The sequence below is a fragment of the Gekko japonicus genome, unplaced genomic scaffold, assembly GCF_001447785.1.
Source record: "Gekko japonicus isolate JY-2015 unplaced genomic scaffold, Gekko_japonicus_V1.1 scaffold3002, whole genome shotgun sequence".
NCBI classification, from domain to species: Eukaryota; Metazoa; Chordata; class Lepidosauria; order Squamata; family Gekkonidae; genus Gekko; species Gekko japonicus.
Genome location: NW_015162041.1, coordinates 1,365 through 16,734, shown reverse-complemented (window position 1 = coordinate 16,734; position 15,370 = coordinate 1,365). Strand labels below are relative to the sequence as shown.

General features: G+C 48.4%; 1 protein-coding gene across 1 annotated transcript in view; it reads right to left on the bottom strand.

The window, feature by feature from the left end:
- The window catches only part of DNAH7 (dynein, axonemal, heavy chain 7), a gene marked incomplete at its 5' end in the record, with an annotated part of 123,165 nt that extends 108,238 nt beyond the window's left edge, over positions 1–14,927 (bottom strand). Inside the window, 6 exons of the mRNA XM_015405583.1 lie at positions 2,284–2,415; positions 3,353–3,529; positions 6,711–6,893; positions 7,394–7,543; positions 11,931–12,179; positions 14,829–14,927. Of these exons, the coding sequence (XP_015261069.1) occupies positions 2,284–2,415; positions 3,353–3,529; positions 6,711–6,893; positions 7,394–7,543; positions 11,931–12,179; positions 14,829–14,927 (990 nt within the window). The remainder of the gene's footprint in view (positions 1–2,283; positions 2,416–3,352; positions 3,530–6,710; positions 6,894–7,393; positions 7,544–11,930; positions 12,180–14,828) is intronic.
- Positions 14,928–15,370: the final 443 nt, after the last annotated feature.

Below are 15,370 nucleotides of genomic sequence, written 5' to 3'. Positions count from 1 at the left end.
GACAGATGATTAATTGACCATACAGTACCGTTTCCAGGTTAGGACAAATGTATTTATTTCCGCGATTTTAGTCATTCTTACATATCAATTGAACGCGGAGGCAACCAAAGTGGTTAACAGCCTGAGGTTGCAAACAGTAAGGGCAGATTTCAACACTTGATTTTGATCATAATACGGAGTAAACAGAGCAGCGGAAGAAAACAAAGTAGCAGTGATTACTACCAGAAAACAGCAGTGTAGGGGGGGGGGGGAGGAAAGACTATAGTCCAGGGGTGTCAAACATGCAGCCTGGGCACCAGATCAGGCCCCCGGACGGGGCTTCTATCAGGCCCGCGGTGGAACTGGCTGTCTTTTGCTTCTTCTTCCAGTTCTGCTGCTGCTGCTGCGTCATCATAGGTTTGCCGCTTCCAGATACACACCTGAACGGCACACTTGAGATTGCAACAGCACAGACATTTTAATTGCAATAATTCAGAGCAAGAGGTGTCAGTTATCAGACGCTGTTAAATAAACAAAATATTGCAAGAGTGCTAATGTTTTAAACATGTTTTTATTTTAAATTTAAAAAAAACTCTTTGTGTCCTTTATAAAGTTTATATCTCTGCTACCTGGCATTACATTTCATGACACACGTGGCCCGGCCCAAAAAGGTCTCATTTATGTCAGGTCCGGCCCTCGTAACAAATGAGTTTGACACCCCTGCTATAGTCCGACATGTTTGGGGGCTAATTCTAAAGGGCTGAAAAGGCTCTCCCTGGCCCGAGGGACGTCCGTTTAGCCTCGACCAGGACCAGGGCTTTCTCTGCCCTGCGCCCCCCCTCCCCCACCGCGTGGTGGAATGTGCTCACGCATGAACACAGGGCCCTACAGGACCTTCTACAGTTCTGCAGGGCCTGTAAAATGGAGCTGTTCCGCCAAGCCTCTACTTGAGGCAGTGGGCATCCAGTAAAATAGTCAGCCTCCCCTGCTGAAGACTATACGGCCCAGATTAAACAGATTTAGAGTCCGGCGGCACCAGTAGAAGAGACTGTGCAATATTTGGTGCACCCTGTTTTTAAATTCCTTGTTTTAATGATGAAGAAGAAGAAGAAGAGGAGGAGGAGGAGGAGGAGGGGGAAGAGGAAGAGGAGGAAGTGGAGGAGGAAGTGGAAGAGACTGGATTTATACCCCGCCCTTCACTACCCAAAGGAGTCTCAAAGCGGCTTACAATCGCCTTCCCCTTCCCCTCCCCACAACAGACGCCCTGTGAGGCAGGCGGGGCTGAGAGAGCTCTTGACAGAAACTGCTCTTTTTCAAGGACAGCTCTTATCAGAACTACGGCTTGCCCAAGGTCATCCAGCCAGGTGTGAGTGGAGGAGTGGGGAATCAAACCCGGTTCTCCCAGATTAGAAGAAGAAGAAGAAGAAGAGATTGGATTTATACCCCGCCCAAAGGAGTCTCAGAGCAACGTACAAACTCCTTCCCCTTCCTCTCCCCACAACAGACACCCTGTGAGGTAGGTGGGGCTGAGAGAGCTCTTGACAGAAACGGCTCTTTTTTCAAGAACAGCTCTGACCAGAACTACAGCTTGCCCAAGGTCATCCAGCCAGGTGCGAGTGGAGGAGTGGGGGAATCGAACCCGGTTCTCCCAGATCAGAGTCCGCGCACTTAACCACCGCACCAAACTGGCTCTATGAACTACCCTGTTTTCCCGAAAATAAGACCTACCCCAAAAATAAGCCCTAGCAGGATTTATATGCATTTGTGGTATAAGCCCTAGTGTGTCTTCTTGAGAAAAAAATAAATATAAGACAGTGTCTTATTTTCGAGGAAACACGGTATTTATTATTGTGATGCCAAAGGCCTAATTATTTGTTGTGATCCACCCTGAGCCCGTTTGCGGGGAGCTCAGAATATAAATTTGAAAAATAAAGTGAGGAATTGTTATACATCCTACAATAATATCTATGCATTTATTTATTAAAGTATTCTTTATACCCCAAACCAGGGGGCCCCAACCTTTCTGAGCCGGGGGGCACCCTTGGAATTCTGACAGCACCATGGCTGCCACAAAATCGCTGCCACAGGGGGCCCCGCCCACTCTCTAGAAACACGTGGCGGGCTCCAGCAAAGGTGTCTCAGGGCTTCATAAGTACCGACAGGAACCCCTGCTCTAAATAAAGAGTTCCTAAGACTGCTAGTACAGAAGTACTTATTTTTGCATTTATCCCACTTCGTCCCTGAAGACGAAGATTGACTTTAATCGTTACCTCGTCTTCAAGACGTTAAAAATATCCCACCCACCTCAAGCCAAGAAAAAATGTCACGATCAGTCATGGCTTTAATTTTGGCCTCGTTGGCGAGCTCGTCCATCATGCAGTCCATCAGGTTCATTAACGATCGGACCAGATTTGTGTCTGAAGTAGGAGACAGTTCCTGGAACGACAAAAGACTTCCCTGGATCTCCCTCGATCTCTCGATTCTTCTCTTAATATTTACTCAGAATACAAACAGGATCTGCAGTAAGGCTAAGAGTTCACTGCAATAATTGGCTTTGCAGGCCTATGCTTGATGAAGGTCAAAAGGAAGTCCTTCTTCACCCAAAGGGTGATTAACCCATGGAATTCACTGCCACAGGAAGTGGTGGCGGCTACAAGCATGGATGGCTTCAAGAGGGAACTGGATATGGAGCAGAGCTATTAGTCACAAGGTATAGATAGGAATTTTCGGTCTGGGGCAAGTGATGGATTTTATTCTTTGGTCCAGGTTGGGGGGGGGGGACAACAGTGGGAGGGCTTCTAATGTCCTGGCCCCACTACTGGACCTCCTGATAGCACCTGGTCTTTTTGGCCCCTGTGTGAAAGTGTGTTGGACTGGATGAGCCATTGGCCTGATCCAACACTGGCTTCTCTTATGTTCTTATATGGAGCAGAGGTCCATCAGTGGCTATGAGCCACAAGGTATAGATAGGAACTCTCAGTCTGGGGCAAGTGATGCTCTGTATTCTTGGTGCTTGGGGGGGGGGCAACAGTGGGAGGGCTCCTAGTGTCCTGGCCCCACTGCTGGACCTCCTGATGGCACCTGGCATTTTTGGCCATTGTGTGATACAGAGTGTTGGACTGGATGGGCCATTGGCCTGATCCAACATTGACTTCTCTTATGTTCTTATGTAAGGACTGAGCTGTAGAATTGTAGGAAGGGATAAGGCTCAAATCTTGATCCATCAGCACAGAAAGGACCATCAGTAACTGATCAGCTCTCAGAACAAGGACTTGTGCCTTTGTATAGAACAAGGATTTGTACAGAACAAGGATTTGATTTGTATAGCCGAGAAATACAATTATCATTCCCACAATCTCTCTCTTTACCTTACCTTTGTACATTTTCTAACAAACTCAACGGAAAGTGGAACCATTCTGTCAAACAAGGTAGTTATAAAATCCTTATGCATATCCATGATGGTGGCCGGCATCCGATTTAACCAAGAGAGCATCACGGGTCTCCAGCCCAACATCTGGGGTTCCATGTAGACCATGCCACATCTGGAAACCTGAAAAAAAAGGGTACATTTCCACATATTCGGATCCCAGTAATGTAATTTGCCACTTTTAAGGTGCTGAAAACAAGAGTATTCATATCCTATACGGGTATGGATGTTGCCTTTGGCTGTCACCAAAATAACACAGCTCAGCCAGCAGCCGCAGACACCTACTAACTGAATGCCAATGTTGCCATACGACTTGTGACAGCAGACTTACATTTTAGATCTGACCCGGAGAGGGAAACTGCTTGACACTTCTGTAAGTCACATGTCATCCTGTTAGCTACAAACTGAAGGAAACCCACACATGAAGCTTCCTTATACTGATTCAGACCATCGTTCCATAAGGTCAGTATTGTCTACTCAGACCAGCAGCAAGGTCTCAAGCAGAGATCTTTCACCTCCCTTTCTGCCTAGCCCTTTTAACTGGAGATGCTGCCGGGAATTGAACCTGGGACCTTCTACAGCTCTTCTGCTGAGCCACGGCCCCTGAGCCACGGGGTAGATTAGGACATTAAACGTCTCTGGAGAGCCAGTATGGTATGCTAGACTGTCAGACTAGGATCCCAGTTGGGAAACTTCACTCCGCCATGGAAGCCTGCTGGGTGAATTTGGGCCAGTCACACCTGCTCAGCCTGACCTACCTCACAGGGCTGTTGTGAGAATAAAATGGAGGAGAGGGGAATGATGTTAAGTTACTGTGGGTCCCCAATGGGGAAGAAACTGGGGCATAAATGACGCAAAGCAATGGTTAAGTGAATGGCCCTGTAGAGATGCAAGTGGCACGGCCTCTGCTTGACTCAGACCTGGGCTGCTGCGAGGAGGACCACAGGTGTGCGCTCCACTGCCGTTGTCATCATTACAGGGGCTCAGCTGTGCATTAGGTATGGCTAGCTCGGGGCCCTCTAGGAGAGCAAGCCCACCTGGAGGTTTCCTAGTATTTTAAAGAGGTAGTTTACCCCCGTGCAGGGGACATAGCTATGTCTGATTTATTCTGTAGTAGCAGAAGGAGAAGGAGGAAAAGGAGAAGGAGGAGAAGGAGGAGGAGAAGGAGAAGGAGAAGAAGGAGGAGGAGGAGGATTGGATTTATACCCCGCCCTTCACTACCCGAAGGTGTCTCAGAGCGGCATACAAACGCCTTTCCCTTCCCCTCCCCACAACAGACACCCTGTGAGGTAGGTGGGGCTGAGAGAACTCTTTCCAGGACTGTCCTTGAGAGAACAGCTCTGAGGCATTTGTGACTGACCCAAGGTCACACCAGCAGCTGCAAGTGGAGGAGTGGGGGATCAAACCCGGTTCTCCCAGATTAGCGTCCACGCTCTTAACCACTACGCCAAGCTGGCCCTGGCCTGCATGAAGACAGGTTAGCCTGATCTCGTCAGATCTCGGAAGCTAAGCAGGGTCGGCCCTGGCTGGTATTTGGATGGGAAGACCAGGGTCGAGACGCAGAGGCAGGCGATGGCAAAACACCTCTGAATGCCCCTTGTCTTGAAAACCCTACGGGGCTCGCCATCAGTCAGCTGTGACTTGACGAAACTTCCCGCTGCCGGCGACACAAAGCGCTCAGTTTCTACTTTGTGGTTTTGATCCTTTAGTTCAGTAAACTACTGAAAAATTAGGACAATTGCGGGGGGGGGGTGGGGGGGGGAGCCTGCAGATGTACAAATGCTACATTTAGCTTCCACCTTATCCAAAATCAAGCTTTGCAGACAGAGAATGCGTGCCTCACTTTTTCAAAAACAGCCAGATAACAGATTAAAGGAATGTCAGGCTCTATAAACAGCACTGCGGCAGATACTGTTAATAACAACCAAAGAAAGAGAGCTCTTTAAAGCCAGCGGGGATCCGAATGAGAAAACAGGGAGCTGGTCTGGGAAAACAGCTTTAATGAAGGGCCAGACGACACTCGATGCGGCAGTTCTTTGAACTCTGGGTTTGTAAAGAGGACTCGACACATGGCCACTGGGATTGGGGGGGGGGGAGATGAACCAGGGCCATGGCACTGAAGAAGGGAGGGTTTAATTCTTCCCATATCTCTCTCTCTCTCTCTCTCTCACACACACACACACACACACACAGAGTTTCCCCCTCCCCATCAAGAAGAAGAAGAGATTGGATTTACACCCTGCCCTTCACTCGGAGTCTCAGAGCGGCGTACGAACTCCTTTTCCCTTCCCCTCCCCACAACAGACACCCTGTGAGGTTGGCGGGGCTGAGAAAGCTCTTTCAAGGACTGCCCTTGAGAGAACAGCTCTGAGAGAACTTGTGACTGATTCAAGGCCACCCAGCTGTCTGCACATGGAGGAGTGAGGAATCAAACCCGGTTCTCCCAGATTAGAGTCCGCACACTTAACCACGACACCCAACTGGCTCTCATCAAAAATGTTCCCCTAGGCTGCATTAAGCTCGAGGAGGAAATAAGAGGAGGCACAGAGGGGAAGGGGCTGTGGCTGTAGAGAGCCAATTTGCTGTAGTGGTTAAGTGCGTGGCCTCTAATCTGGGAGAACCGGGTTTGATTCCCCACTCCTCCACTTGCAGCTGCTGGGTGACCTTGGATCAGTCACAAGTTCTCTCAGAGCTGTTCTTGAAAAAGAGCAGCTTCTGGCAGAGCTCTGTCAGCCCCACCTACCTCACAGGGTTTCTGGTTGTAAGCCGCTCTGAGACTCCTTTGGGTAGTGAAGGGCGGGGTATAGACCCAATCTCTTCTCCTTCTTCTCAGTGGAAGAGCCTCTGCTTGGCATGCAGACGGCCCCAGGTTCAAGCCCCATCGCCTCCAACTAAAAGGACCAAGCAAGGGGTGATGGAAAAACCTCCGCCTGAGACCCTGGAGAGCTGCTGTCGGTCTGAGTAGACAAGACTGACCCTGATGGCCCAAGGGGTCTGATTCAGTAGGAGGCAGTTTCATCTGTGCCTTCCTTTGGGCGGGGAGGGCCTGTGGCTCAGTGGAAGAGCCCCTGCTTTGCATGCAGGCGATCCCAGGTTCAATCCCCGGCCTCTCCGTTTTAAAAGATAAGGTAGTAGGTGATGGGAAAGACCTCCCGCCTGAGACTCTGGAGAGCTGCTGCCGGTCTGTGTACACAATACTGACCTTGGTGGACCGAGGACCTGATTCGATGTGAGGCCGCTTCAAGTGTCCGTGCCTCCATAGTCACATGCCTTTCAATACAGCCTCCCACTCAGGCATACTCACGGTTGCAGGGGAAGCGACTTCTAAATCCATGGGCTCAAAAATGAGGCTCATCTGCGGGGACATCTGTATGATCTCTCCACTCATCAGGCAGAGCTTCTTGTTGTCGTCCAGCACCGTGTTCATGTTCTCGATCCACACCGCGTCCACCGGCCCGTCGAAGATGAGCCACTTCCTGTCAGGTGACTGCAACGGAAATAGGAAGACCGGACATGGAGGACGTGAGGACTCCGGCCCCCCCCCCCCCCCGAGTCAGGCCAGCCTAGTACTCGTCTCCAGATAACAATACAGGGGTTGCAGTATCAAAACCTAATGACAACAGAAATACTAAAATTGTGCATACATATATTCATAAATTCTTTATAATCCTATAAGCATACTAAATTCCGTTATAAATTCAGTATAACATTAATTTAATGTTTTTACAGATTAATAACAAATGATGAAACGATGGACGAAACTCTCCGGAATATCTTCCGTTTCGTGAGCCTTCTTCTTACGTCAATCAACCTATTAAATATATTTTACAGTCAATGTAAAGAGAACTTGTAACTGACCCAAGGTCTCACTAGCAGCTGCATGTGGAGGAGTGGGGAATGAAACCTGGTTTTCCCAGATTAGAGTCCACGCGCCTAACCACTACACCAGACTGGCTCCTATATATTTTAATCTTAGTGACTACTTACGGGTGAAGAGGCAAATGCTCTAAAGCTGACTGCTAGGATACCATCAGACCACTCATGGGAGACGGGATCAAACTGTCCATACAGCTGACCCATGGTGACGGCCTTGGGGTTGATAACAGTAATCTGGACTTTGTTTTCCTCCATTAGTCCCTAAGGAAACAAAACAAATTGAATGTCATCCATCTACAGTACACTAAATTCTTCAGGAATTATTCATAACAGTAGCCATTACAAAAGGATAACAGACCAGAAGAACAGCTGGAGGGCAGATAAGGCCACATGATCTTGGAACAAATATGTAACAACCGCCTAAAAGGACTTACAGCAACAAGATCAAGTTCTCTTACAAAGGGATTTCAAAGGGTATTAGGGAGACGGCTGAATTGCAACCGATAACGAAGCTCAAGGCAATGCATCCTCCTGGACTGAATCGAGACCTAGGTTTCCTGTCTCATCACCAAGGCTGATTTCTCCACACTTACTACCCCTCTGCATATCGCGCCTAATCCAATCATGCCTCCTATTGTCATTCGCCTCCTATTGTCATTCGGCATTTGAAATCACTCCAGTCTCCAAGATTCTAAGGACAGGTGGACTCACGTTCTAGCCATGTTTGAAGAAGTGAGGAGTGACTCACGGGAGCTCATCCCCTGCCACAAATCTTGCTAGTAGTTAAGGTTCTACTGGACTCTTGCTCTTTTCTACTGTACAACAATAATTCACGTATAGCTCAAGCAAAATTTACAGCAGGGATACAAATGACAACCCTCTAGGTGAGGATCAAAACATCTTGTTACAGCTTTGTGGCTATCAAAGCAAGGCTCCCACTTCGAAGACTCCCCCTGCTTTCAGTTGCCAAAAGAATTCTATTTTGTGTTGGTACGAGAACAGCATTTGTGAATTTTTAAATCGCTGAGAGACAAAGGTCTTCTGTGCTTATTGGAGGACAACACAGTGCAACTTAATAGGATCCGTCTTCAACAGCCACATCACTACAAAAGCATGAACTAAAGATGTGTTCCTGCACCATTTCCCTAAAGGGTGGAGGGTATTTGTAACAGTGGGGTGTACTGGTTAGGATGAGGCTAGAGCCAGCAAGAGATCTCTACTCTGCCATGAAGCTTACTGAGTGGTCTTGCGCCAGCTGTTGTTAGGCATTCAGTAGTGTCCAACTGTTGGCGATTCTATGGGCCAGCTCTGTCTACGGCAGGGGTCCTCAAACTACGGCCCGTGGGCCACATGCGGCCCACCGAAAACATTTATCCGGCCCGCCGGGTGTTTTTGCCGCCGCCGCCTGTCCTGCTTAGCAGCCGACTCATCCTGGGCCCGCAGTGCGCATGTGTGGAATGTGCACCACATTCAGGGCCCGAGTCAATCAGGGCTCAAGTCAATCAGCACATGATGTGGTCCTCTTCTCAGTTCCGCGCCGCGTGGCTTTGTGGGGGGGCGGGATGGCCGGCTAGTTCCGCCCCCCGGCCCCCACCCCACCCCCGGCCCCCACCCCCGGCCCTCCAATGGTCTGAGGGACAGTGAACTGGCCCCCTGTTTAAAAAGTTTGAGGACCCCTGGTCTACGGTTTCTGATCTTGTGGCTCAAGTGGTCAAGACGCTGAACTGCAGGCTGTGGAAGGTCGTTCGTTCAGCAGTTCAAGACCTGAGTGCCGCATGACGGAGTGAGCTCCCGTCTCTAGTTCCAGCTCCTGCCAGCCTAGCAGTTCGAAAGCAAGAAATTGCAAGTAGATAAATAGGTACTACTTCGGTGGGAAGGTAACAGCGTTCCGTGCGCCTTGGTGTTTAGTCAGGCTGGCCACATTACCACGGAAACGTCTTCGGACAGCGCTGGCTCTTCGGCTTGGAAACGGAGATGAGCACCGCAACCCTAGAGTCGGATTCGACTGGCTTTCGAGCAAGGGAACCTTTACCTTTTTAACTGTTGTAATGATCCTGGATTGAGCAGGGGATTGGACTAGATGGCCTGTATGGCCCCTTCCAATTCTGTGATTCTATGTTTCTTTGAGTCGTTCCATGCTCAGGCTGGTGCTGACTTTTATGGTGCCAAAGCCACCGTGTTCTTTGGCGTCCCGGTTTCCTTTTGCCGCTAACCAATCCGAGCACAATTGCTTTTTTCTAGTGAGTCCCTCTACATGACATGGCCGAAATAAATCAGTCGCAGTTTTGTGATCTTTCCTTCCAGTGGCTGGTATGGTTTTAGGTCGCTTTTGCTGTCCGAGGAATGCGCAGGAGCCTTCTCCAGCACCGCAGCTCAAAGGAGTCGATTTTCCTCCCGTCTTGCTTCTTCACGGTCCAACTTTCACAGCCATTGGTTGCTATGGGGGACACAACAACACGGACTAATCTGCATTTGGTTGCTAGGCTGGTGTCCCTGCTCTTCCGTATTCGATCCATGCTCATCCTTGCTGCGCGACCCAGCGTGATTCAGCGTTTTATTTCTGGACTGCATTTGCCATTTCAGTTGATCTGTGATCTGTGATCTAAGAAAGTGAATTTTCCAACACATTTCCATCTCTTCACTGCCTCTCAACTGGAACTATCTCACGGGGTTGTTGTGAAGATGAAATTGTGAGGGGGAAGGGGAGATATAGCATGCTGCTGACAGGGTCAAAAATAAAACAAAGTTCTCGTTTTGATTCCCAGTCTCCTGTCAGACTCTGTCTCTAGTTTGCCATGAATGTCTGGGGGGTGGGAGATTCCTGCTCTGTGTGTGTGTGAATGTTGGAGTGTGTGAACCCCGGGGAGTTGTAGAAGCTGTAACTCTTTCTCCAAGATACCTCCCCGAATGCCAGGGACAACCTTGAAGTCAAAGCTGTGCTTTTCTTGCTTTCATAGATAAGGGAACCATATATATTCCCAGGGGTTAGAAGCACGAAATTTAGGTGGGAGGTTGGCAGTGTGTGATTGGTGCACTTCGAACCGTGTGAACCTCAGTTCTGACACAGTACTGTTCCACCTGGACCATGCAGATATCTAAATAGACAAATCACTGCCAAAGAGAGGGTTGTTGAGAGTCTCTTGACCAGGGGTCTGACATTCCCCCCCCCCATCATCTCAAAATTCCCATGAGAAGGGAGAAGATGGTAACTCAGCTGCCATGCTTAACACTGGTGTTTTGCCAGGACTTCCTATATAGAAAACTATTTCCTAGGGAACACTTCTCTGCTAGGGTCATGATACAAGCTGCTTGGGTGGACACTGCCAGCGATCAAATCTTGACAAGCAAGGCAGGTTATCTGATGGGGGGGGGGACACAGCCCAGGGGGAAAAACCCGAGACGGGGCCTAAAGACAGGAGGAGCTGTGCTCAGTTGACAGGAACGCCTCTACCTCAGGAAGAGAAGCAGCTTTGATAAATATAAAACAAATTACTGGAATCAATCATTTTGATCATGGGCTGTAGGTTTCTGCTCATTCATTGGCGGTCACATCGATCTACATTTAATAATTCAGTAACAATGCAACTTGTTAAAAAACTCAATATTACCTAAGGCTGCAGTCATAGAATCACAGAATCACAGAGTCTGAAGGGGGCCTAGAGGCCACCTAGTCCAACCCCCTCAATGCAGGATCAGCCTAGAGCATCCCTGACCGGGCTTTGTCCAGCCGCTGCTTGAAGACTGCCAGGGAGGGGGAGATCACCACCTCCCGAGGCAGCTGATTCCACCGTTGCACAACTTTTATTGTAAAAAAGTTTTTCCTAAGATCCAGCTGGTACCTTCCCACCCTTAATTCAAACCCATTTTTGTGAGTCCTTCTCCTCTGCTGCCAACAGGAACAGCTCCCTGCCCTCCTCTAAGTGACAGCCCTCCAAATACTTAAAGAGAGCAATCATGCCCCCGCTCAACCTCCTCTTCTCCAGACTAAACGTTCCCAAGTCCCTCAGCATTTCCTCATAGGGCTTGGTCTCCAGGCCCCCGATCATCCTCATCACTAGTGTTCCCTCTAAGCTGAGTCAGTGTGAGATAGCTGAGGTTTTTTAGCCTCCGGCTCACACAGTTTTGTCTTCTCTCAGGAAGGAGGGCTCCAGAGCAAACTAATTTATGCAGCAGCCAAATCGCTCACTCACAACTTTCATGCCAGTAGCTCACAAAGTAGAATGTTTGCTCACAGGATTCCACAGCTTAGAGGGAGCATTGCTCATCACTCTCCTCTGCACCCGCTCCACTCTGTCCACGTCCTTCTTGAAGTGAGGCCCCCAGAACTGCACATAATACTCCAGGTGCGGCCTGACCAATGCAGTGTACAGCGGGACTATGACATCTTGCGATTTGGATGTTATGTCCTCAACAAATTATGGAATGCAGATCACCAAAGTCACTGACATTTATTTCTAAATATAGACGCTTCAATTTTTTTGTGTGTGTGCTTGTTTTTCAGCCCTGCCATGTATCTGAAGAAGTGAGCCGTAACTCAGAAAAGCTCATCCCCTGTCACAAATGTTGTTAGTCTTTAAGGTGCTACTGGACTCTTCCTCTCTGCTAGACCTGCAATGGTTTGGGGTTGGTTTTTTTTGCAGATATTTACTTTTTCACACAAGTCACCCAAGGCAGCCGCCAGAACCCGGTACGCGGACGTCTTCCCGCCGAAGGGCTCTCCCACGATCATAAAGCCGTGCCGCACAATCATCATCTCGAATATCTGTAAGATTTTCTCAGCAAAGAAATTGGTCATTTGCAAATTCATGGACTTGCAGTAGATCTTGATCGATTCCAGGATGTCGTTGTAATCTGGTTTCGGCAGCTTCACGCCAGGAAACAAATCTGAAGTAATGCCCTGCCAGAGAAGAAATTACAAGATGTTTTATGATTTATTTATTTATTTATTTATTATTTGTATTTATACCCCGCCCTCCCCGGAGGCTCAGGGCGGCTAACAACATATAATTAATAAAACAGTAAAACAGTAGAAAAAATACAAAATATTAAAATTACATCATAATGTATAACCTATCTAAAACAGATCTAGCTAAAACCAAGATGGCGATCCTCTAACCTGAATGGGCCACGCCTGTATCTTGTACTGCAGACAATGAAAGAAAGAAATGTTGTTCCTAGTCCAGCAGTATAATCATACAGCAGTAAGAAGCACCATCTTCAGACAGGAATATTGACTTTAAAAAGAAGCATTGATTGATGTCTGAACATGTGATCAATGTTCCCTCTAAGCTGTGGAGTCTTGTGAGCAAAAATTCCACTTTGTGAGCCTACTGGCATTAAAGTTGTGAGCGAGCGATTTGCCTGCTGCATCAATTAGCTTGCTCTGGAGCCATCCCTTCCTGAGCGAAGACAAAACTGTGCGAGCTGGAGGCTAAAAAACTGTGAGCTAGCTCACACGAACTCAGCTTAGAGGGAACACTGCATGTGATAGTGAGATGCTAAACCAAAATATACATGAAAAATACCAACGTGCTCATCATTTAGGGAACACTGTCGGACAAACCACCATTTTAAAAATAAAAATCACGCACGTTGTTTTCATTGTGGGTCGGGAGGTGCGATTTACCCTTAAGACAGCAGCTGAGACATGAGGCTCCACAACCAGTGCCTGTTCACCTGCCCTGGTATGTAGTTGTGGCCTTCAAAGTTCATTCCTGATCTGCCCTCTACAGATGAGAACTGGATGTCACACAGGGGTGTGTGTGTGTGTGTGTGTGTGTGTGTGTGTGTGTGTGTGTGTGTGTGCGCACGCGCTTTGGTGGGCAAAGACTGCAGAGGAAGGGGCTGTGGCTCAGTGCTAGAGCAGGGGTCCCCGGCCTTTTTGAACCTGTGGCCACCTTTGAAACACTGACACGGGGTGGTGGGCGCAGCCACAAAATGGCTGCTGGAGGAGGCGGTAAAGGTTTCCCTTGCTCAAAAGCTAATCGTATCTGACTCTAGGGGGCGGTGCTCATCTCCGTTTCCAAGCCAAAGGGCCAGCGCTGTCCGAAGACTTCTCCGTGGTCATGTGGCCAGCATGACTAGACGCCTTCCCACCGAAGCGGTACCTATTTATCTACTTGCAGTTTCTTGCTTTCAAACTGCTAGGTTGGCAGGAGCTGGGGCCAGAGATGGGAGCTCACTCCGTTGCGCGGCACTCGGGTCTCGAACTGCCGAACTACCGACCTTCCGGTCTGCAGCTCAGCGTCTTAACCTCTGAGCCACCGCAGATCCCTCCCCAAAAAGGTTGCTGCGGCTTATCTTCAGTCGCACAGTGAAGATCCTTGTGCTGCCGCCAAAGCAACATTTTTGAAAATAAAGATCTGCACAGCCAATCGGAAGCCTTGCTGGGCAAAAGCCCACCTGGCCTCAACCGTTTTCAAAAAACACTTGGCGGGTGCCACAAAAAGGTGTCAGCAGATATCGTGGTGCCTGGGGGAGACTCCCTGTGGTGCAGAAACTGTTTGGCATGCAGAAGGTCCCAGGTTTAATCCCAGGCCTCTGACTGGTGACACCCTGTGACTTACCACCCATGACTCAACTCATGTCACACATAATGTGTATTTTGGCCCAGAGTATTCATAAATCAACCACAAAAACATAAGAGAGTCCTGTGATTCAAGAGGAACAACATTACTAGACATAGACCCCACTTCATCAGGTACATAAAGTAGTCTTTTGTCTACAAAACCTGAGGCTATAATACATCCGTTAATTTTTAAGGTGCTGCCGGACTTCTTTTCGGGTTTTGCTGCAGTAAATCAGCACAGTCATTCCACTGGAATTTGGATCTATGACACTAGAAATCCCCATAACATTGCACCCACAGAGGAACCTTGTTAATACGTAGATTAAAACAAGGTTGCACTTACCTGTAACTGTTGTTCATCGAGTGGTCTTCTGTGCAGGCACACATGTGTGCCTGCACAGAAGCCACGATGACGAACTCTATGAATCATTTCACTGTCGCAGGAAGTGGTGGCGGCTGCAAGTACAGATGGGGTGGGGTGGGGACTGGATAAACATAGGGAGCAGAGGTCCATCAGTGGTAATCAGCCACAAGGTATAGATGGGACACTCTGTCTGGGGCAAGGGATGCTCTGTCTTCTTGGTGCTTGGGGGGGGGTCAACAGTGGGAGGGCTTCTAATGTCCTGACCCCACTGCTGGACCTCCTGATGGCACCTGGTATTTCTGGCCACTGTGTGACACAGAATGTTGGACTGGATGGGCCATTGGCCTGATCCAACATTGGCTTCTCTTATGTTCTTATGTTAGGTATAGATAGGAACTCTCAGTCAGGGGCAAGGGATGCTCTGTATTCTTGGTGCTGGGGGGGCAGCAACAGTGGAAGGGCTCCTAGTGGCCTGGCCCCACTGGTGGACCTCCTGATGGCCCCTGGTATTTTTGGCCACTGTGTGTGACACAGAGGGGTGGTCTGGATGTGCCATCGGCACATGGCTTCTCTTATGTTCTTAAGACTTCCGTTACACTGATGGAGCCCCTTACCTCAAAAAGTGGCAGATCATGGGATAAGAACTTAGGCAAATTGACATCTATGATGGATCTGAGCAGCAAAATTTCTTCATTTTCTTCAGGGTATTTCAGCTGCAAGAAAGGAGGAAATTAATTTCAGATGTATAAATGTGTTTTAGATCACAAAGTCAACGGCTAAGATTCTACATATTCCCACTGTTTTCTTTATATGTGCCTGCCTTGAGTCTTCAGGTTAATGGTGCCTGTTCCAGATGAAGGTTGTTGTGTTCAGGAAGTTTTCGTACCATAAAAGTCTGATGTTATGACAGGACTAATACAAGTCCATATTTTAAAATCTAAGGGAAGTGTTAACATATTCTGGCTTTAAACTCTTCTTTATGCTGGAAAAGGAGGAAACTCAATCTAGTTAGGAGAAGCAGGGTAAGGGGTTTTCTCTCAGTTGACATGTCGGAAGATTGATACCTCTCATTGTCTGAAAGTAACCTGATTACTTTCCTTTTTCTCCAGCAGTTCTTCCTTCCTAGCTTTGTTCTAGTGAAGTTCATACAGCTTAT